This window comes from Condylostylus longicornis, unplaced genomic scaffold, assembly GCF_029603195.1.
Source record: "Condylostylus longicornis isolate FDR11 unplaced genomic scaffold, ASM2960319v2 ptg000160l, whole genome shotgun sequence".
NCBI lineage: Eukaryota > Metazoa > Arthropoda > Insecta > Diptera > Dolichopodidae > Condylostylus > Condylostylus longicornis.
The window spans coordinates 1048363-1074474 of record NW_026578128.1 but is presented as its reverse complement, the minus strand read 5'-3'; the positions used below and the strand labels follow the sequence as shown (position 1 = coordinate 1074474).

At 21.5% G+C, this 26112-nt stretch overlaps 1 protein-coding gene across 10 annotated transcripts in view; it reads left to right on the top strand.

Annotated features, from left to right (window-relative positions):
* Nucleotides 1-26112, top strand: part of LOC129616039 (kinase D-interacting substrate of 220 kDa) — a 68158-nt gene that overhangs the window by 19339 nt on the left and 22707 nt on the right. For 5 of the 10 annotated variants that reach the window (XM_055531475.1, XM_055531479.1, XM_055531476.1 and 2 more), the window contains one exon: nucleotides 18115-18941. The exons of 1 other annotated variant lie outside the window; for it this stretch is intronic. In XM_055531475.1, coding sequence (XP_055387450.1) covers nucleotides 18339-18941 — 603 coding nt within the window. In that variant the 5' untranslated portion in view covers nucleotides 18115-18338. Of the gene's footprint in view, nucleotides 1-2071; nucleotides 2188-11063; nucleotides 11250-18114; nucleotides 18942-26112 lie in introns of those variants that run through there. 4 more of the 10 variants (XM_055531483.1, XM_055531484.1, XM_055531478.1 and 1 more) reach the window with 3 other exon arrangements.

Here is a 26112-nt window from a genome sequence, read left to right as displayed (position 1 = left end):
TTATTTAAAATATTTGCATAAATACAGTAATCCCTCGCTTAACATTGTTTTCGTGACCGAAGAATTACGACTTCAAGCGGAATGACTCAAAACATTAGATTCTTATTTACATACCTAATTTTCACGTAAAAAAAAATTAACTATTCAATTATGGTTATTTATAAAAAAATAATGAATTTTAATGAGATTTAAATGACGTACAGTAAGGAAATTATATTAGAAAGTTTCGGAACTTACATCGAATTCTTTGTCGAGGTGGATTTATGATAGAAATTAATTCTATTTTTGTTGTATAATTAATAAACCCTAAAATTTTCAGATACAACTCTCATTTTTACTTTTTTCAGATTTTCAATATAATTCGGAACGAAAGTTCAGAAGTACTTACTTATAGTATAAATACCCATAATACAATTCTCAATTTCACTCTCCATTTTTGTTTTGTAAATTGTACTGCTAAAAAAGATCATAATTATTACAAATAAATAAAGAAAAAAATAAAATAAAGATTGACAGAGAATACTACTCGTATATTCATAATAAAACGAGAGAATATACAAATTATTATTATTTTTTTTTTGTAGAAGAGAATCCTCTGATATACACACATACAAATTTAGAAGTTTTTTTTTTTAATTTCTGTCTCGTTAACAATATAAAATTTTGATAAGACTTTAGTTAAATATAGACAATCCGTGTGAATGGCATTAAATTCAGTAACAAATAAATCTTGTCAAAAATAATTCTAATAGGGGCCATCATCGTTTTAATTTTTTGTTTTTAAATTAAATATAAATAAGTACGAGTATTTAGAGTTCCTTATTAAAAAAATTTAATTTTTAAATTTATTTAATTAATTTATAATGTTTTAAATATTAAGAAAAATTAGTGAAAATTAAGAGCAATAATTGTGCGTTGTTAAAAGAAAATTATATATGAAAAAAAAAAATATTTATTAAATTTTTATGATTTAAAAAATCAATAAATAATAAGTAATTATTATTAAAAAAAAACAAGTGTGTAAATAAGTTTGTTAACATTAGATTTTAAAATTAAACTCTAATAGGAAAATAATTTATAAATTATTTATATAAATTTATATTAAAAAAAAAACAAATTTAGCGGTAAAATGTGCTAATTATTATATTTAAATCATAAATATTTGTGTCATCTGACTGTCAACAAACACATATACAAAAAATACATAATAAATATAGGTCTATGTATTTTATATAGAATTTCGTGCCCATATTTTATTACTTCAATAAAATTTATATGCAAATTATGTGCTAAATTCAATTTAAAATATATTAAATTTGCTATTTATATTGCTATAATAATTATAAATTAACATAAAATAATAAGTATGTTAATTTTGAATCTCTTATTTATAATAATTATTATAATATAATTTTAATATTGAAAAATATATTTATTAAAATACTTATAAATTTCATATTAGTTATTTAATTTACATTTTTATACTATGGGTGATATTTATTTACATAAAATGTATTAGATGGTACTTGTAATATATATAAGTACAAATATATATATATACAAACATATATTGTGATAAGATAATAATTAATATACTTATGTACATTTAATTAAGAGTGAAGTGAACTTAATGAAGGTTATTTTCTATATTAACATATGAAATTTTTTTTTTATTAGATTTTTGCTATACAAATAATGTTTATGAATTTATATTAAGTGTATAATAATATATTCGTTTATATTTACATAATTATGTATATATATAAATGTGTACATAACCTATATGCAAATAAATAAAAAAAAAAAGAATACGGTAAATAAGAAATGGAAAATACCGAAAATTATGTTTTCGATTTTTGCATAAAAAAAATTGTTTATAAAACTTTAAAAAAGCAAATTGTATTACACTAAATAAAAGTGTATAACAGTCAAAATATTTAAAAATATAAAATATAATTGTTTTTTAATTATATTCATAATTATTATTGCATTTTTCAATATAAAATATTAAAAATGAAAAAACATTATACCTTAAGAAATATTGGTAGAACATTTTCTGAAACATCACCATTAAATCCAAATTCTAATAATATTGAAATACGTCCAGCTAGTTCAACTGGTTATATTAGTTTTATACCATATTTAGGATTTTTAAAAAATTCTGTTTTAAGAAGTACATCTTTACAGGTTTGTAATTATTTAAAAAAAAAAGACTTAAAAATATTAAATAATGTATGTGTGTATGTATTTGAAATGATTTTCCGTCTTTCTGTTAAAATTTACAAATAAGAAATTGAAAGGTGAAGGGGAGTTCAAAACACTAGATCTGTTTGTTTACAAAAAGTTACGTAAATATTATGTTTTATTATTCGAAACACTTTCGTTAAATGAGTTTGAGATCATTTAAATGTCATTTAAAAAAAAAAAGACTCACAAAAGAAATGAGTAAAATTTTTTTGTGGAAAATAAAATTTGGAAAAATTTATTAAGTTTTATTCTCTGTTGTTGCTGTATTTTACTCATTTACTATAATTTTTCCCAACTTTTTTAATTTTTTCTTTCAAAATGTTAAACAATAAATTAACCCTTTAAGGTTTTTTGTTGAAAATATTGTTCGTGTACTTTTTTTTTTTTGCAAGTGAGAGAAAATTCAAAATTATTATTTTGAAGAGTGTCGAGTTGAATTGAATGCTTGAAGTACTTTTTTTCATTTCACTAAAATTGTTCTGTCAAATTTTGAATTTTTTTGCAAAAATAAGTGTAAACAAAATAAATTTTGTGAAACTGTATAAATTTCTTGTATAAACTTTTTTAACATAATAAACTTTAAATCTTACTTATAAAGAAACTGTTTACATTTTTGATTGATAATTTTTAAGAATATTGATCGACAAAATTAAGTATAAATATTTGAGCATTTCTTATATAATAAATATAGTTCAATATTTACACGTATTTTATTTGAATAAAATGAATAGCATATTATTTATGTCAATTTTATATTTCCCCCGTTTATATATTTGTGCATTTGTTCGTTTATTTAACTAGCGATGTGTAGGTACATTACTTGTATTATTTGTATAACATTTTTCAATAAGTACATATATGTATGAGATTGATAACAGGAAAAGTTTATTAACATGACATGGACCAAATCATGACAAGAAATAACATGATTTTGGATTCTTAGTGCTAAATTAGTAATAAAAATTAAAAATTAATCTTACTTGATATAAAAGCAAATATAAGTAAAATTATTTGGCTTTAGTCTTTTACGACTACATGTTCAATATTTGCTAATATAAGTATTTGCACAAGTATACTAAGTAAGTGAATTGTAAATATTAAGTATTGATTTTATTTTGTTGTAAACATTGTTTTAATTTTATTTTCTTTTTCAAGAACAAAATTATAAGGAAATACAACTTTTTATATTGAAATCTTACTAGGAACTTTGAGAAATTTTAATAAACATGAAATTAAAGAAAAATTGTTAAATTTGTAGATTAATGTTATGTACTTATATGTAAAAAAGCTATGATAAGATCGAAAAATTTGTTTTAACACCCAAACCGCTTACACAGACAAAAGTTATATATATACATACATATATGAAAATTGTGTTTTTATGAAGTTATAGGAGAGCGTAAACAGTAATTAAGAAATTAAAATAACATAAAAAAATCCACTCTTATAGTTTGTTAACAAAATTATAAGCAACTTATGGGTGAAATTTAACCGTAATCGGGGTCTAGGAGTTAGTACAAGTATATAATAATGTTATTGAAATCCCAAACTTTATGAACATTTTTTTATATTTAATACATATTTATCTGACCAATGCTGTACAGTAAGTAATTGTCATCAAATTTTTCACTATACCTTAATGTTCCCAAATTGTTAATAAACACAATTTTCAACACTTAATGCACAATTACTTAAATTCGTTCTGAATTATGAGTAAAATATTTTTGCTTTGTACTTTACACTTGACACATTCAATTTTATGATTTCACACTTCATTAATCTTTGTGTTCGCATTTTTTTTCATAAGTAATTAAGTATATTGTTATTAACTTGATCTTTAATTCAATTTACGGTATGAATTTCAAATTAAAAAGAAAAAATTTATGTAATTTTTATGAACTTTTTCAGCCCCTTATTGTTTATTAGACCTTAAATATAATACGAAATTGATCTAATTTTGGCAGCTGAATTTATTTTTTGATTTTTTTATGTTTCGACTTGCTTTAAAATTTTCCATTCGAAATATGCGATAATCACATTTGTAATTTTTTGCAAAAAAATATTTTTTCTCACTAATTTAGTATAAATTACAAATTAATTTTAATCGTGAAACAATCATAAAATTTTAAAACACAAGTTTTTTTTTTATTGTTATCACATAAAATAAAAAACTTCAATGTGATTTTAAATTTTAATGAATTTTCTGTGCACTTATTATGTCCACGTTTTTTTTTTTAATTTTATGATTTAAAATTAAATCATAAACTATATTATAATGAAATTCTAAAAATATTGTCATCTGTTTCGAACATGAATGTTTAAGTAAATAAAACAAAAACCTAGAAAAATTGAGTCATTGAATATTTTATCGCATTTATTGCATTTTTTTTTTGTTTTACGGAAAATTCCATTATACTTTTTGCAAATGTGAGCATTTGATTTGTAAATAATTTTTCGATTTATTTATTTTTTTTTTCTAAATCTAATGTTATTTATAATTCATACGAGTATGATAGCAGATATGTAGCCTATTATATTCTTTCCCATTTAGTTTGTAATGTTTAGGGAAAAAATTTTACGGTATACGTACACGTATTAAACAGAATTCTGACTGACAATTTATTTGAAGATGTCATTACAGGTTTTAGTATATACTTAAGTAATATTATTTTAAAATTTTATTATTAAAATTTAACAATACTATTTTAACTTGCCATATATCAGGTCAGATCATTATTAATTGCTAGGTGAATTTCTCTATTACCCTAGATGTAGTTATTATAAATAATATATATTTAATATTGATTGCAAAATTATATTATATATGAATATATTATATTATATATTTCTGCCTAAGTGTAGTTAAACTGAGTAACCTATGGATTTAGGAAAATAATTAACATGAAAAAACAAAATGTAAGCGTTTTTCTAATAATAATCCCAGAAATATGTGAATTTTATTTATGTACGTAATATTTACATAATATTATGTGTACATGTAATATATTTTTAATACAAAATTTTTCTTTTAATAGAACATTGGACGGAATCATAAAATATTTAAATACTTCTATTAAAATTAAATTTTTTTGTAATTATTATTTTAATATACCTGGGTATTTATAGGCCTTTTCGCATAATAGATTGCGTTTATACCCTTATGTTTAAAGGTATAAAAAACTTCAAAGGCATAAGTAATCCCGACAGCGCCATCTACCGTTATTATTGGAGATGATCGGTTTTGTATATCTACAATTATTCCCGTTTATGACTCTATAATATCTTATACAAAATAAATGTCGAATATTTTGTAAATGTATTTAATTTTATAGCTTAGTTTTACTTCGTTTGTAATAGACTTTGAAGTGATCTTATATATCTTCCAAGGAAACGTACATTAAACTAAAAATTAAGCTCTTATACATCTTATGTAATTTTCATATGTCCATTACAAATCAAATATCAAAGACATATCGGCTCTCTTTTAATTTTACAATGCCATGAAAAATATAAATAATTTCCAATTTATTTATTAATAATATACATAAGCTCTTTTTTTACATATTAATGCATACATATTGTATACACTATACGTAATTGTTTAATTCATGTGGTCCAAAATAATTATGTAATTAAAAAGTCAATAAAATTTGACTTCGTATAATATTGTGGTGTTTTGAGAATTTTTAATTAATTTGCCAAAAATTAATCCTTTTCGTTATTATTTTTGGTGTAAAAACGAAAATAAAAAAAAAATTTTTTACAATTTTTTGAAAATATCCACGAAATAAAATTTCCGAGAAAATTTTGTGTAAGTACGATTAATAAAAATGAATAACCATAATTGCGTGATATAACATATATAAGTATTCCATGTAATTTTTATTATTTTAACCTCAATTTAAAATTTTATTACTGTATTAAATAATTATTTATTTAATATGTATTAAATAAAAGTATACATACATATGTAAATTAAATGCTTACTATATAAATTTACAAATAATGTGTTCGTAATTAGGTAAAGGGCCAAAAAACAGATTGCCACATAATTAATTTAATCACATTTTAAAAATGGATTTTATATTAAGTAAATTGTTCCATTTTAATTTTGGATTTTTTATGATAAACTTATAGTATTTTTGATCTAAATCGCTGCAATAAAAACATCAAGGTTCTTAGTATATGTATGCATTCATTTCCTAGTACTTACATTTGTTGGTCATGTTTTAAACCAACAAATATATATATTTCTCCATTCAAAAATTAAAACCCATAAAACATTAATAAAAATTTATTTAGCTAAAAGTTTTTAGGAATTAAGGGAGTAAAAACGCAAATATCAGCGATTTTATTTATAAAAATTTCAAGAATATTAATTATCCATTGACAAAATATAAATTTGATTGCACTAATTGCGACATTTACCATAAAATTGAAATAAAATAAAATATTTTTAATGAATTTTTCGTGCAAAAATTTAAATTATTTTTTGATAAAATATTGCTTATGTAATATATTTTCAATTACCTTATACCTATAATTAAATATAATTTAATATGAAAATATTTGCAATAATTTTGAATACATATTTTGAATGCACACGTAATCGAAAATAAAATACTTAAATAAATTTGTTTTGAATAATTTAAAAATAAACGAAAAATAAGGTTATAAGTGTTTGTAAAAAAATATGAATTTGGTTCAGCGTTTGCAATCTGTATTTCTTCCAGTATTTGACTAAATAATTTCATTACTTGCTTCTGGTATTTCATTTTTTTTTTCCTTCTTCACTCCTAGGAGGAGTATAGAGCTAGTGCATGATATCTATCATGCCCTAGTTTCTATAGTCATAGAAAGTTAGCTAGGTAGGTGACTAGCCTACCGTAGTTTTTTATTTATATTAAATATTTCAGCTTATTAATATTTACTGTTTATTTTTCTTAGCCTTTAGTATCGAATATTATGAATATTTGAAAATTACTTGTATAATATTTATTAGTATTAAGTTATATAATATTGAATATAATTTTTATAGTGACCTGACCGGGGTTTGAACCCGAGACCCTTCGGTTAAAGGGCCGGTGCCATAACCATTGCACCAATGGTCAGATGTCTGGTATTTCATTACAGTAGAGAATTTCTTGTCAGTATTCTGAACTTTGAAATTTATAAAGTTTCAGTTCAGAATACACGCGAATTCTACTGTTCAACTATTTTCATATTAAATGAAATTCGAAAAGTTTAATATTGTCAATCTGTTTTGATTTACAATTTTAAATACAACTATGTAAAAAATTTGTTTAAAATAACCATTTCATGAAAAATATAACAGTTTATATCCTATATAACTTTACAGAACCATTTAAAATTGTTGCGTTACTAATAATAACTATTTAAAATTCTTAATTATATTAAACACTTACTAGTTATGCAATATGAAATTCAATTCAGGCTTACCAATCAGTGAATAAATATCACTGGTCTCATATTATCCTCCAATAAATAAAGAAACATTTTACTATTTAATATTTTTATTATGAATAAACTCTTAAGACGAATTTAAATTTTTTTTTTCGTAATTGTTATAATCATAGTTAATAATATCAAATGAAATATAACTTGGTCACTGAAATCAAAATTTTTTACTTTAATCGCGTGAAAATTCAAATTTGTAACACTTTATTAACATTACCAAAATTCTACTAAAACTAAAAATAACAATTAAAAATATAAAAGAAAATCTTTTAATTCATAATTCTTTTTGAAATTGTTTCAACGATGCGATTATTTATAAACTATTATGAGAATTTGAAATTAATTTTCTAATTAAAATTTTTTATATTTCTAAAATTGAAAGCGGAAAATTTTTTTTTTCTTTTAAAATTTTTTGTTTTCAGACGTTTAATCGTTAAAACAGGTGGTCGTTACGGTAAAAATTTTTAAATATAATTTTTTTTTTGTTCGTATGTGTTGCCATAACTTAATACATAAATTCATACATGTAGGTACATATTTGCTTACCGTTAGTTATTTAATACATTCCTATGTACTTAGCCAAAAAAAAAAATGAAATAATTGCATTTCCGATCCTATGTATTTGCAAAGAATCAAAAAATTAAAAGAAAAAAATAAAAATTGTATTTATGTAGGTAATAAACAAGGAAAATATTGTTTAACTTGCAAAACCCAATTAAAAAAGATAAAAAGAATAATAATTTCAAGAGCAAATATAATTTTTTTTTTCTTTATCAAAAGCACAACAAGCATTTATGTTTCTAACAAAAGTCTTGTATTTATTTTTTTTTTGGCTCTTTGTGTCTTATAAATTCTGAGGCTTGGAATTTAAGCTGTTTAAATTTTTTATACACAAAATAAGTCTAATAAATTAGAAAATTTTTAAATTTAATTAAAGCTAATAGTCTTATATCTTGTCAAACCTAAATGAATGCGGTATCCGGAATGCTTTTTTCAAAAATTCCATTAAGCCTCTGCGAAAATATCTAAATTCTGTGCGCTCTGCAATTACAAATAATCAATTGTTATATGTAAATGTATTAAGTACTGCCGTTTGTATAAAAAAATGAAAACGGTGAATATAGCGTCTTTAAATTTCAAACGCCAAACGCAGACGCTAAAAATTGAATAATCGAATCCGATACTATTGTCGCACGAAATGCATTAAAAATTGCATTCAATGCTAAAATCTACAGCAATCTATAAAATAAATAAATAAATATTTATTTGATTAACCTCCGAAAACGTGCACATATGTACGTATATACATATATACATGCATACAAAATGTACATTATATATTGAAATGACTCTTTCTTTTTCTGAAAAATATCTAATAAATATCTAAATTCCTATCGCCGGAATCAAAATAAACTTGAAATAAATAAAGTCGGCGCGCGATTATAGACGAAACAAAAGAAACAAAAAAAAAAACTTATAGATACATAAGTACAATATAAGCAAAAAACAAAAAAATATAATCATAATAAAAGTGCAAAAAAACACGCTTCTGTGCTAAAACCAAAGAGTTTTAAGAGTTTACACAACGTTGGCGTTAAGTTTAATAACAATAAAGCAAAATCAAAAATAACAAAAAAAAAAAAAGGAAATCAACAAAAGCTTTTGTAAACAACGAAAAGTATCTTCTCGGTACACATTTTACTTATGAACATACATATATACATACATGTATACATACCCACAATAATGAACATACAATAATATTTTATTCTATTAGAAAAAGGCCAATTCAAACAGCAATAATGCATAATAATAGTATAATATAACTATATAGGTATGCATACATATATACAATAGCTATATATTCAACTGTATATATTGAGAACAATAAAATATTATATATATATATATATATATATATATACAAATATATTGCTCACAATATAATTTTATAACCCATAAATAAAACTATACAATATACACAATAATATTATATTTAACCAATTATTTATTTAAGTTTGGCAACACTATTCAATAAAATTGAAACGAGAAAGAATTATAGTATGTATGTACATATGTATTTACATTATTAGCTATAGAATTGGAAATGGGAATGAAGAAAAATCTAAAGAACACATCACACTAAAATATTGTATTTTTTTTTTTTTGTAGTAGATTGCAGCATATTTTATAGTTTACATACACTTCTGTGTAAAGTCTACAGAGTGGCTAGTAAAATAGAAAGTAGTAAAGTAAGAAGCAAGTATAATATGTACTACAGAGAAACGATAAATTATTACAAACAAAATAATAATAAAAACAAGAGAAAAAAAGAGAAAGAAAAAAATATTTATCTAAAAAAGTTCTTAATCGAAAAATTCATTCACTTTCAAATGTTTTAGTATTGTGACAAGCGTGGCGCTGTAAATAGAGTATTCTCATGTATTTTGTATTTTTTTTTTTGTCTTTATTTGACCTATACTACTTAAGTATATTTAATGTATTTATTAATTATGTTTCGGTATATACATACTATGTACTTAATTATTTTTTAATTATTAATATTTAATTTTTGTACATATTTGCATAATTTTAATATGTACACAATATAAGTATAACAGTTTTTTTTTTTATTTTTGCAATTATTAATAAATTTAATTGAAACGTAATGATTTATTTATTCAAGTTTTATTTAAATAATAAAAAAAAATAAAAAAAAAATTAAAATAAAGAAAATTTTACTTAAAATTGAAATTTAGTTCATATAACGGTTTAGCAGTGTATAAAGTGAACTTTTATATTGAAATTAAATTTTATTTTTTCTTTTTGCCCGGTGTGGTTTGTAAGAATAAAAAACAAATTGAAAAAAAAAGGAAATAATCATTGAAAATATTTGCAATTCGCGAATGAAGGAAAATAATTTTTTTTTCGGGTTTTTAATTGAATTTTATTTTGTAAATAAATATTTATCTAAATTATTGTTTAACTATCCAAATTATATAATTATCTAAAAAATAACATTGTTTTATTAGGTATTAATGAAAAGTAATGCGCTTATTTGTAGTTAATTATGTAAATTTTATTTTTTAATGAAAAATCTATAAATAAAATTAAAAGAGAAAATTATGACTCTTTTTTTTTTCAATTGTTTCAAACTATTTAAATTGAAGTTTAATAGAAAATTAATTTTAGTATAAAAATTGGAGTTCATATCGTTGGTGTTTTTTAATTTTAACTTTTTTTTTTTTAATTAAATTTATTCCAAAATTCGGTCTGATATATAGTTCATTTAAAATATCCTTTTAATAGCTATAAAATTCAAATATTAGTATTAAAAATTTGTGATAAAAATTTATTATTAGATTACTGATTTTATAATTTCAATTACTTACTTATTAAATAAAATTAAATGTGATTTTAATAAAAATATAGAAAAAAGTTATTTTCAAAAAAAAAAAAAAAATTAATAAAATATGTTCAAATCACTACACCATCATCATAAAGCTGGTTCTTCTGATCGTGAGGTTTGTTTTGTTATACTTTTATACTCAAAATAGTAAAATTTATCCTTATTAATTTTGTATAACTTAATTCTAATTTAAAACTGAATTTTCTAACATGCATACTACAATTGAGTGTTTATTGTATAAATTTACTTAAAAATTTTCTTTTCGTAATCCTATAATAGTATGTTTGAATTTAACCAAAATAATATTTTCAAAAATTAATTAATTACATTTTATTCGAGAACTGTTTTTATATAACACAATTTTAGTATAAAAGTTTCAGTGATTGATTCGCAGAATATTAAATATCCATATAAAAGTGATTTAATTAATTACTTAATATTTCCAATTTTTGATTTATTTAAATTATATTTTAATAAATTCGATAATATGCGGCAATATGCACTTATATATATACATATTTAAATTTTATTATACAAAAATTTCAAAAATATAACATTAATGATGCCATCCAAGTTATGAAATTTGTATACTTATATAAAAGAAAAATATGAAAATTTAAAATACATATTTCTTTTATATTTTTTTTTTCTGTTCAATAAAATTATACACTTATTTTATGAGTAATACTTGAATAATAAATGAATGAGTAATAAGAATGTAAGTGCATATTATAATAATTATATACATAAATTATATAGTTATATACTTTTACAGATTTGAAAACATAATAAGTATAAATAAATTTAAAGGACATCTTTTTATTTAAGATTTATGAATTTTAGAATACATATGCATTATAATGTAGAATAAATATTTTCACTTAAAAATGGATTTTTTTTGGTGATTTTTAATTATTTGTTCACGCTTTGAAAACTCTTGAAAAATTTATTTATAAGAAAGTTTGGCCCTTGCCTTTGTTTACATACATGCATATAATTTGTTTATATTATAAAAAGAAATAATTGTAGTCCTGTAAAATACAAAATTATGTGAGTTTATAATTGTACTTATAACAGAAATTAGTGAAAATTTGTAATTTTTGAGATTAAGTACCAGGATTAATGAAATTACTTTGTGTTTTTTAGAAAACAGAAAAATTTCATTTCTGGACATTGTATATTGAATCATATTTCATCAGTTCATATTGAGTTACAGAAAATGACTAGTATTATAAGAAATGAAAGTCTACAATATTACCCTCAACTTTTTTTTTAAATTATTCTTAATTTATAATATTGAAACAAAATTTACTTACCATATAGACTTACCATATTTTATTAAATTTGAATGTTCTTCATTTCATTTTTAAATTTTCTCAGGGTCTGTTTTTGAATAACTACCTTATGTTTGTTTACTATAATTGCAATTTTAACATGTAAACTCACTGTAATATAAGTTAATATCATTTATAATGATATTAATCCCTTTGTTCTAAAATTTATTGATATTATGTTAAGCTCCTGTATAAATATAAATATAGTTCTAGAAATTCTGTAGTAAATTAATTATCAATAATAAACATAATGATTATGTAGTTACTACTCGTATATATATGAACGTTGTTAATGCAAAATTATTTTATAAAATATTAAATAGAAATTTTTACTATTATCAAAGTTTATCATAAAATATTTAGTAAATATTTTTATCAACATTATTCCGGAACTTTTGTTTTTTTGTTGTATTTGAAAAATACTTAATTTATTAATTTCAAGTTTTTATAACATTTAAAACGTTTAGATTTAGCGTGATATTTTTTAACTTGTTTGTTTAACTTTTTTTTCCCCATTTTATTTAATAAAGTCATATATCATTTACTAGTATATGTATATAAATTTGTTGTTTATTTTTATCTTATTACGTGATTTTTTCAACTCTTCATACATTATTATAAACCCATAGGCTTTTCTTATAAAAAAAATAACAAAATATTGGCTTTCTATTTATGGCAATATTAATTCTAGTTTTTTGAGACGTAGAGAATAATTCTCAAAACTTGTTAATTATAAATATACTTCAGATTTAGACAGAGTAATTAAGTATTAGAAAATCGAACCTACTGCCCCTATCAATTTCTAAATCATCAGTTTTTCTTTTACCTAATTAAGAGTTTTTGTTGTAAGCTATATAATTTTGTTAAAAATAAATTTATGTTGTACATTTTGTGTTAATGTATTTAAAATTTTTTACATATGGGAATAAAAACAAAAAACTGTATAATTTTATTGTATAAAATATCAATGAATGTGCGAAATATGAACGTGAAATTATTCTCCCATGCGACATTTTCTAGTTAAGAATATAAAAATAATAATTCAATATGTACAACATATGGTGATTATATAATCTAGTTAGTTATAATATAAGTCACATATCTGTTAGTATTAGATCAACGATATTTTTCAAAATCATTCTGAATTCCTCTTAAAAAATTCTTGTTTATAATATTGTACATTTGTAAATGACACATTTTATAATTCTATTGTGATATTTCTAATTTAAATGTCTTTTATATTATTTTGTCTTTTGCTCTTTATAAATTATTACGTTCCTATGTAGGCTTAGGCCTAAATTATTAGAATTTATTAGAGTTTTAAATTATTAAGAATCTAATAGTTTTGGTTTTAAGAATAAAATATTTTAGTAGTCACAAAATAACTAATAAAATAATAAGTACAGAACAGAATTTGCTCATAAGAGAATATGTTCATAAGAGAATGTGTTCATAAGAGAATGTGCTTATAAGAGAATGTGCTCATATAAGAGAATCATATATTATTCAATTGTTAATAATTTATATTTTAAATGATTTTTTTTCATAATTTTATAGTCTTAGCATTAGTAAGGGAAAGATGTCACTCACATAGAAGTCCGATCACTCACACGACTCGCATGTACTATAGGCCAACAAGAAGACCCATTGTAAACTCTCAAATTAAAATTTTCATATGCATTATACTTAAGAATTTAATAAAATAAATTTTACAATATTAGAACAAAATTTTCTCATAATTTTACTATTTGCGGCAATTTTCACTTGAAAATATTAATTCTAAAATATTGAAATTCCCGAGGAAAATTATATGAAAAATTATTTTTATTTCATTAAAATAATATACTGTTTATTTATTATTTTTATTTTTATTGCTTTCTGAAATTAAATAACAAAGAAATTTTCAGATTTTTTTTCTTTAATATTTTATTTATTTAATTATATAATAAATATTATTTCACTATATATTTAATGAAATAATTTTTGAAAAAAAAGAAGACATGTGTATATGTACATTATATTAAAAACATTTTAATTTCGGTTAATTAAATAAGAATGTTAAAGAATTAAATTTCCTGAATCAGCAAAAACAAAAAAAAACGAAACGACAAACAAAAAAAGATTTATATACAAAAAGTGTGAATTTCAATGTGGAAAAATTTGGCATGATCATTTTAAAATTTTAATTAAATTATATACCGATAGGTGAAATATGTATTTGAAATTGTTTTTTTTTTTAAATAACTCTCATAACATATATGATTCGTCGGTCTCTCATAATGCCAATTTGTCTGTAATATTCAAATAATTTAAGAAAGAAAAAGAATTAATTTTTCAAAGGAAAACCGAATTAATGATTAAGTAAATCATATTTTAATGAGATTTAAATTAAATTAAAGAAATTAATAATAAAATATTTATTTAGAATGTTGGGGAACGTTGCACGGATATGGTTTGTACACTATAATTTTGTAACTTATGTCTTCTTTACGTATTTCTTGAAATTTTTCAAACTAAAATTCTGTAGAGACCTATTACCTACACGAATTGAGTATATTGCGAGGACGCTTGAGAGAAGACAGTTTCCCAGACCTAATAATAATACAAGCCTTATAATAGTACAATAATAATACAAATGCAAATATTAAAATATCAAAGGATTTTTAATTCATTTTTTTGTTGCCGCGTCGCCATAAATTTAAATGTTCTAAGTTAAGAATTCTGAAAACAGTCAAAAAAATTTTTAAAATTATTTAAAATTTTCTCGAATAAACTTCAAAGCTACAAAAATTACGATGAAAATATGGTAAAAAAAAAAATACTTACTAACAATTTTTGCTTTTGACATCCAATTTATATCAAAATCAGAATTTACTCTTTATATCCACTTTAAATAAAAATTATTTGAGAAAAGAAAAACTAAAAAAAAAAAAAAGCAATAAGTATTGCCTTTTTCCTTTTCCAATAATTGATTGATTGATTACAGTCCACTTCCAGATTTAAGCATTTTTATCATAATTTTTTTTTATTGTTTTTTTTATTGTTTTTCTCAGTAATAAATTAAAGTATTTTATATTGTACGAGTACATTGAAAAATTTAATTTATTATTTCTTTGTACTTCTAAAAATAACCAACGTAAGGTTATTTTATGTTTTAGAATTGAAATGTTAATTGATTGATTTTTAATTATTTTTTTCGTATTTTTCTTTTCTATGTTTCCACCTCATTATATTAGAGTGCTGATTATATGCTTCTAATAAAATTTTCACAACTGAAATTGATGACTTCATTTGAAAATTTTATAAATTTTGCAAAATAAAAAATAAAATGTTCTCATTTTTAGATTGAGTTGATTGATTTTTGTACATGAGTGCATACATTAAAACCTATCTAAGACGGAATCCTATCGGTCAGGTTCTTGACAGACCTTTAACAGATTGGGTGACAGTAAAAAATTTTTTTCATTGGTTTTTTTATTCGAAAATTACAGAAGTAACTAAAAATTAAAGATATTGAATTAAATTACACAAAGCAAAAATTCAAAAAAATTAAATTTTTTTTAAGTTTAAAATTTTTGTAGGGACATACGAAACTAGATACGTATGAATAAATGCATAACATATTGCATATGGATGTCAGTAGTTATTTATAAATTTCTTCAAAGAATTAGTTCTAATAAATGAGTCGTATTCAGCTCACGAAAATTAATCCGTTTCTTGTCATTAAAAATTTCGTTTTTGACAAGTGACATTAGTTAACATTTTACTAAAATATTTTCATTTCCGTTTTAGACAGGTTTCTGTCTTAAAGGGTGATTTTTGTTATGAATTTTTTTTTTCAAATGTTTAATTGTCAAAAAAAATGTTCTTTTATAAACTGCTTGCTGTATTCTTAATGTTTCGTCTAAGACGGATTGTACTGTATTTACGTATATACGAAATGAATTTTTTTAATAAAAAAAATTTTAAAGTAATAAAAATTTTTGTTAAAAATTAACTAAGTATAATTTTCCGTAATTTTAAATGTTTTGATTGTATAACTGAAATTTGAGAAATACTTTATTTAAAATTATCTTTCATATTATTATTACAGTTATGTATTATGTATAATTATTCCGATCACCCTATACTAAGTACGTAATGATTGAATTTTTAAAACAAAATTTTCGATAAAAATTAAAAAATCAAATGATTTTAATTGCCACATTTCTTATCATATTGTTAATTTAGTATTATCTAATATTAAATATTAAATTTCAAGTATTAAAATTCTATTGTTAAGTCATTAGAAATTAAATAATAAAATTGAAATATTGAAAACAGAATCCTTATCCAAAATCATGCGTGCCCTGAAAGATAAAATGTTATCCTTATCAGTTATCATCTGTTTTATTATTTCCTCGATAATGCTGAACTGATTATCAGTTTTTGCTTTAGTTATAAGGTATTCGATCTATGAATTTGATAAATCGTATACAATATCAATTTATCGAAAAAAAATAAACATTTTTATAATCTCGTATTTTATAACAATATATTTCCTTAATAAATGCAACATAAATAGAATATACGTCCGCTCATAAAAATTGAGTGATTATTTTCTAAAATTTAATTTTGATTATTATCTTTGGAAACTGTACATACATATGTAACATAAAATATAAGTTAGTTAATATTTTTGTATAACACTTTAAAAATTATGATAAAACAAAGTTATCACTTTTAGGATATAGGATTGTTGTTATTTATATTTATTTATATATATTAGCGCTCTCTTTTATCGTTTTACGAGTTATAAATACGATAACAAATACGAAGATCATCATAAATTATTATTATCAGGAGATTTCAGGATTTAGAAATATCGATCTAATTTAAGAAATAAATTAACAATAAAGTTTACATTGTAGTATTTTCGAATATTTTTTAATAATTTGAAAATAATAGTTTTACTATAAAACTTTTTGTACCACAAAAAAATATAAAGTATTGCTTTTATTAAAAATATATTCTATACATATTTAATTTAAAATAATAATAAATTAATTAAAAATTTAAGAAAAGCACAAACCTACTGACTGTGTAAAACCATTATCTATATACTTAAATAAACTATTATAAATTATAACATTAAGAAACATGGCTCACTCTCTCTCTGCATCTTATAAGTATAGGAAAATTTTTATGCTTCTCAATTAAGATCAATCAAATATAATTAATTTGTATTGAAAATAAAATCTGTATAGCAAACAATATCAAATCAATACAAATTTAAAATAAATTTATACAATGTAGTACAATATTTTTATACACATAATGATATACAAATATTACTATGCTTAACCAATTAATAAAATACTATAGGAGTAATAATCAATAAATAATAAAAGGAAAAAATCAACAAAAATCCAAATCAATTTACAATATATTTTAAAACAAATTATATAACTAAGAAAATTTTTTAATAAATAAATTATGAATATTTTATACACTCTACTTGTATTCAAAACCATTTTTGAATGTAGTTTTTTTTAACGCTTTCTTATATAATATTAAAATTTAAAAAAAAATCAGTATATATTTAATAATTTATCATAATAAATGTACATATTATATATATATATAAATGTTCTCAATTGCATACAGAGTTCAAGTGTACAAAACTCGGTGGCAATAATAAATATTTTAATATTATTACAACAACTTGAGCATTACATAATTCGATTGTGTGTCCCATCAATAAATAACACAAAATTTATTTTATACACTTTCTTTGGAGTTTCTTCTTCAATTTCATATTTTTTTTTCTTCTTCTTGTATATAACAATAATTAATAAAAAAAAAAAAATAAAACGAAAAAAAAAAATATAATGACAACTCCATTGAAAAGTGATGCTCAATCACCACCAATGTCAGAACCACCAGAATTACCATCAAATATGAAAAATGAAAAAATAAATGAGCAACAGCAACAGCAAATAAAAGATGAACAGCAACAACAAAAATATAATAAAAAAAATGATTTGGAAGATCAAGAAAAATATCAGCATCAACAACAACAACATCATTATACACAATTATCATCATCGTCTAGTAGAGAATCAAAACAACGTCGTCGTTATGAACATATTAGTGTTCTATTATATGGTTTACATGATACAAAAACAATAACACATGATGATTTACGTAAACCATTAAATGATAATGATAATAATAAAGATCATAAAGTAAGATTTGCTACACCAGATGATTTATCATCAGATGATAGTACAACATCTATAAATAAACCATCATTACCATTACCACCAGCTGTTATAATTACAGATACTGATAATAGATGTGAAAATGAATTTATACCATTACATTTAACACAATCAGCACCAGTTGTATCTGATACACCACAAAGTCCAACAAGACGTTTAAGTCAATTTAATTTTGCTCATCATTTAAGACGTTTTTCACATTCTAATATGGTACCTAAAAAAAAAAAAAAAATTACAAAAAATGCAACGAATTAATTTTCTTGTGTTCTAATTTGTTTCTTATGTTCTAATTCTCTTGTTTTTTTTTTTGTGTTAAGAAATTCTTAAAAAATATTAGAAAATAATAGTTTGCATAATACTAAATCCTAAAAAGAAACAAAAAAATTCAAATTCGTTTATGGTTATTTGTTTACTTACTTACTTAAAAATTTTATTCTATTCACTTTCTAATTTTGTTTTTGTTTGTAAAAGACTTACGTTACTTGTTTCAAAGGGCAAAATCAATTTTTTTTATTCAATATTCTTACTTAACACACCCCTATTTTTAATAATTAATAATTTACTAATAGAATAATTTTTAAAATAGCTTTTGTTTTGGCCAAATATTTAATTGTAATTTATTAAATTTATATGTTTTATGTACTTATAAATACATTAAAATCAAATTTAATAATCTAAAAAAAAAATTTGATATCAGAATTGCAATAGTACTTTGTAATTACAGAATTCAGCAATTAGAAGTTATAAGCTGAATTGTGTAGTAACACAGTATTAATAAAATTTCGATATTAGCGATTCACCAAATTAATTTTTTTTGTTTTTGTCTTTCTAAATTTTTAAAATTAATAAAAATAAATAAGAAATTCACGTAAAAATTTTTAGTATATAAGATTTTACACTCTATTCTCTTAGATATTACGTATTTTGAATTCCAGAATATATTATAACAGTAAAGTTATTGTAAAATTAATTCAGCATAATCAAAAAATTTCAATAATTTCTTAATTCCTGGATTACAAGTATTGCAATATCTACCAAAATTTAAATCTATAACATCAATTTCACTTATTCAGCTCAACAATTTTTATTGCTGAATAAGTCAATTTCATATTAGATCTGAGTTTTGGTAGACGTTCTTTATAATAGTATTATGGAATTCATTTTGTCTTTTATATATATTTTTTAATGTATGTACACTTAAATCTAACAAAATTTGTAAAAAAATTAGCTATATAAATTTGGATTCACTATATTTTACATATATCAAAATTACGCTTAACCTAAATTATAATAATTATAAACTTTTAAATACTTTTAAAATATAATTGATGTATTTTCCTGTAATCTAAAATGTCATTTGAATGTTGGCTGTAAAAGCAGAATAATTTTAAATGCAACTGGTTTAATAACTGAATAAATTTTGAATTTGTATTTTTGTAGGTCGCAAATGTAATTAATAGCTTTGCAAATGACATTTTTGGTTTTCAGACTTTAATTTCACTTAAATTATAATGTCATTCTAAAGTTGGATTTATTGATTCATCGTATTCAGCTTGAACTGTTCTAAGTTCAAAATAATTTCTATCGTCAACGTTCGAATAGAAATAAGTTGTGACAGAAATTTAGACTTTATTAATGAAACTACGTTTTGAGAAGATGAAAATGCGGTATGTCAAAATATGTAGAGAATGTCAATTGTCATATATAAATTCTTATTAAGTTAATAATAAGTATAGCATGACTGAAATACAATGAAACAGTATATCCGGCTTATCTCTAAACTAAATTTTGTACTATCCGGCTTATCTCTAACCTAAATTTTGTGTCTGTTCTATTTTCTAAAGACAAATATCTTTCTTATATACCAATTACTTAGCATGTTTATGTTTAACTATACAAAATTGGATCACAAATGAAAGATGATTCAAAAGTTCTACATTCAAATTATGGCTTTGTAATAATAAAATATGTGTATATTTATTAAATATTTAATATGGATAATGTTTAGTTAACCAAAGGCAATGCTTATAATATTTCTCCCCTCTTTTAACGCAGATTTACTAAAAAATTGGTTGTTCAGCCATTTAATTGTAGGCGTTGAATAAGTTGATCATAAACCGTGACTTAAAAAATGTACTAATATTGCGCTACCGAACAATTTAGCAAATATTTTTCTTAGGCTGAATTTTATATATAAACCTATTTCAGTCTGTTCGAGTTTTTAAATATTCTAATTAATTTTCGAGTTTTAAGAATTCTAATTGTGCTACCGTACAATTCAGCAAATACTTCTCTTAGGCTGAATTGTATATTTATACACTATTTCAGTCTGCTCGAATTTTTAAATATTCTAATTAATTTTTAGGTAATTATCCTTGATATTTAATTATCTTTGACTTCCAAAACGCAGTGCCACAGTATTAAAAAACAATACGCAGTTTGTGAATTGCGGTATTAATATACGATTCAGCTTGTAAGTGTGAATTGCTGAATTGATTAACAATACCGTATTATTGCAATTTGGAAGTCAAAGTATATTGCGTAATACCAAATTTTGTTTACAAACTATGAAATCAATCATTTATGCCACTTGTTCTATAAATCATGTGAAAGTTATTGTGAAAGAAAACTACATACACCTTCGAATTCCCTCTATTCTATTATTTAAGCCATAAAATTTTAATCAAATGTAAGTACATCATTCATTATTAAGGTATTTCTTTGCTGTTCAATTTGTGATTATTCATAATTAAAAGGAAGTGTGGTCTTATATTACAATTTACGTTTTCATTTTATGTAATAGAGTGATGTGCATATGTGCAAAACGTATTTAATAAAATAAAATAATTAACCTCTCTATCTGTAAATCTGAGTTGAATAAATTTACATTTTAAAAATAAACCTTATAATTATGATAAAAAAAATTTATTTCATTTTTAAAACTAATTATAAAGATAAGTGACGGTTGCAATATGCATTTACTATTAAGATAAAACGTAAATTACATTAAATGGAGCCATATTATATTCATTTATTTTCTTTGCACTTTATATTTTATTCTAAATAATCAATTTTTTGTTTATTTACACTTCCTCGACATGAAATTATGAAATAAAAAGAAATTAAAAATAAAATGGAATGATCTACAAGAAAATAATATCAGTGCAAATAAAAGTGATCAATTCCATTTGAATTGTAAGAAAAAATTATGAATATGCAACATCATGTTGCCGTAAAAATAACTACAAGAAAATTTGAGATAATTCGCAGTTCAGCTATGGAGTAACGTGACTTGTGAACCATATGAGCCGAATTTCATATTAGATTAATTCAAAAATAAGTATCTCTGATTTCTTAATTTCAGTAGTACAATATTAACATTCATTTTTGTTCTTGAATATTTTATATTGTTGAATAATGTTGTTGAAAACCGCATTTTTCAAATAAGCATATATTTTGAATTTGTTCAAATGCTTTAAATAATTTCCTACCTTATTTTTCAATTAACTGCACAAAAGTATTTTTACAACCGTAAACATAAGAAATAATATTCAAATTATCATAATTTATAACTACTGTAATAATAACCGTTTTATATTCTGTTAAATCTTTTCATTTATAGATGGCGGTAAAAATGTATAAAATATTTTTTCTCTTATTTTTTTAATGTAAAGTTAAGGAAATTAGGAAAAGCTTTTATTAAAAAAGTTATTGAGAATATTTATGAATTCAATCTCATATTCTCATCAAATATAAAGTTTACTGATTTACCGGTAATTATTATTCATTTTTAAGAAAAAAGAGAAAAACAAAACTCAAATATAAAAACACGTTTAACACGTAAAATTAATTCATGATTTTTAAATTTTTAATTATTGTTGTTTCTCAAGTTACCTAAATAGTCATCTGTTTTTATTCTATGTAGGTGAATGCATATGTACATATGCATGTATATAATTGAGGATTCCCAATTCTAATGTTATAGTTTAATACAAAAATTATTCTATTCTGTTGAATTTCTTCCGAAATAAAATACCCAATTATCACAATAATAATAATGAATTAATGCACGTCAAATGTATCAGTAGATATGTATGTACATACACATATTATGTATAGGTATACATATAAAAATGTACGATATATTATTTTTATTAATTTAATTAGTTTGGGGAATTATTCTAACTCTTCTATATAAGTATAAAAATAATTAGCAAACCTAAAATTGGTGTAAATAAACGAAGAAATTTTTGGTAGGAAGCGTAAGAGACCTTCAGAATTTAAATTAAGGAGGATTTTTCCTAAATGCTTAGGAAAAATAAGTATATAGTTAATACGTGATTATAATTTATAAGTAAAACTTCATTCATTTTATCCTTATGCTGTGGCACATTGCACAAAATATTTTAGTAATTTTCATTGTCTGAGTTTTTAAAATAGGCAAGGTTCATGATTTTTGATTTAAGGTAACAAATGATTAACTCAATTTAATATATATGTAGCTGTAACGGTGAAACCATTACACATAATTTATTCACGATTAAGTATGCATTCTTCATTTCCATTTTTATCAACAAAATATTTTGTAAAACAAAAAAACCTACTCTTAAGCTTTTATGTATAATAATTATTTAAATAGTAAAAGTTTATTCAATATATCATTCTTTCGTAATTAGTCATTGTCCCACAACGATTATGACGTAGTTTAGTGGAATTTTCACAATTTCGTAAGCTTAACATTATGTTTATTATGCAGATGCTTTTATATCTTTAATAAACACGAAATAAATTTTTAGTATGAATAAATCTCATATATGTACTTATTTTTTTCTTGTAAAATTTAAATTTTTATGAAAAAAACCCAAATTACTTATGCATAAAATTTTCCAATTGTACTATCATATATGATGGCGTGCTACAATTACGATATCACTTTAGCAGCTAACATCCAAAATTAATAGCAAAAATTTTGCCCAAATAGATAATATTATTGATTTATAAAAAAGCTAATTTCGGTGTATATGGGGCGCGTAAATAGAACAAAATAGAATTTTATTGATTTTTAAGGAAAAAAACAAAATTTTAAAATTTGTTGATTTTAAGAACCAGTTAACAATTTAAATAGAAATAAAATTAAATCATTAATTTTTTTCATTATATTCTTGAAATTCCTAAATCTACAGAATATTCTTAGAATTCTTTAGGATTTCACTTTTTTTTTTGAATAATATTATTGAAGATTTTAAGATGAATTTAAACCGCAATTCTGACGTAATAACACCATGGTATCTACAATTAAATTAAAAAACTATATAAAATGAGTTTTGTAATTAAGAGAAAAGCGAGTCTGCATTAAACTGACGTTGTAATATGCTCTTTTTATTTTATTAATCTAATCTTTCTTTATTTAAATAACAAATAAATAAAATATGATATTAAAAAATAAATAAATTCAGATAACCTTATGTAAGTGAGTAATAAGATTTTGTAAGATTTTCTTGTCTTAATTATACATGATATAGTAATATAATTAACGTTTAAATATTATAATAATATGCAATTTGAATATTGTGATATTTAAAACAAAAATTCTTGAATATTATCTTCCGAGCAAGTGAACAAAAAAACAATGCCATTTGCCATCTTATTATTTAAGGCTTAATTTAAACTTAAGAGTTCAATTTAATAAAATTAAATTTTTATTTTAATTAAAATTATATTTGAAAATTTAACTATAAATAGTTTAAGTACTTAAATATTAGCAAAGAGATTTACGATTTTCAATTATTACTTACAAGGAAGCATATTTATTACTTACGAAAATTGTTTCGAGATGGGAAATCGATTAAGAGCGGAAAATTTTAGTAATATTAGTATAAGATTTTGTAATAAATTTCTAATCATATTACAATTGATTTCTTTTCAATGATCTCATATTTATATTCAATTAGAATTAGGTATTGTTTGATAATAATCGTGTATAATACTTATATTTTAAAATTTTAAGAAACAGCGAAATTAATTTCTAATCACTTAAGTAATAGAGTTTTCTATTTAATAAAATTAGTTAAACGGAGACTATAATTCTTTCCTTCATTTTAAATGCTTGAACATACTTAAATCACTATATGCAATATTTATTTTTATTCAATAATTCACAAAGATATTACTGTGATTTTAATAATATATAAGTATATAGAGACATAATGATTAAAATTAATATAAATAAGTTATAAAGTATTATTGACAATTTCATTTTTATCTATAAAATTTCGTTTGCACTTTATACACTTTATTGGCTTGCACTTTTATTAGAATGAACAAAAAATTTTAAAATATCATAAAAAATAAATAAGAATTTGCTATTATTTCGAAAAGTAAGTACTCAAGTTTTTATTTAAAATCACATAATTTCAATCTTAAGTGCTCAAGTACATACACAAGTAATTTATGAGTTTTATAATAATTACAATTGTAGGAGATTATAAAATCCTGTAAATTATATATGATGTAATTAATGTAAATAATTATTTTCTATATAAGAACCACTTATATATATACTTGTTTACTTTACATTATACTCAGTTTCATTGATTTAAAAAATTATTAATTATAAAAAAAAAAACTGGTATAATTTAACTAACATAAAAATTTTAAAATTTTACGCACATTTTATCGGTAATTAACCTACTCAAAATATTGAATGTATAGTAGATACAATTAATTTGAGCGTATGGTAGTTATACGTACGTATATACAAATTTTGTTTTAACTTTTTTAAAAATATTATAAAACACAGTTAAAAATTGGAAAATTTTTTTTTCCATTTATAAATAGATTTGTACTACAAAATTGCCTATTTATGTATAGAAAACTCGTTTTTATTAAACTTTTTTCTTCATTTTCTTAATATCCAATAGAAAATTGCAAAATTATGGTTAAAATACAAAACTAAAATATCATAGTAGAAAAAATTGCAATACTACTTAAGAAGTTTTCATATAGAAGCCTAGATATACAAAACAAAGTCTACTTGTACATTTTTTATTGAGTACAAGGTGATTTAATGACAAAAATTGGAAATTTTCTTATCAATAAATATTATTTAGGACCATTAAACAAAATATATATTTTTTTTTATAAAATGTAGCTATTGTTATTTAATTTTTTACTATAAGATTCCTGTGAATCCTCGTGGAAATATTCAAAAACCTAATATTATTAAAATTGCAATATTTCAGTACTCATGGCGGTTTGAAAATTTTTAAATATAGTTAAAACACGCTTACTATACAATTATCCTTATAACACGCTCAGAATACTTACCAGTAGAATTACCAAATTTTGGTACAGTTACGTTTTGATAGTATAAGCATAATTA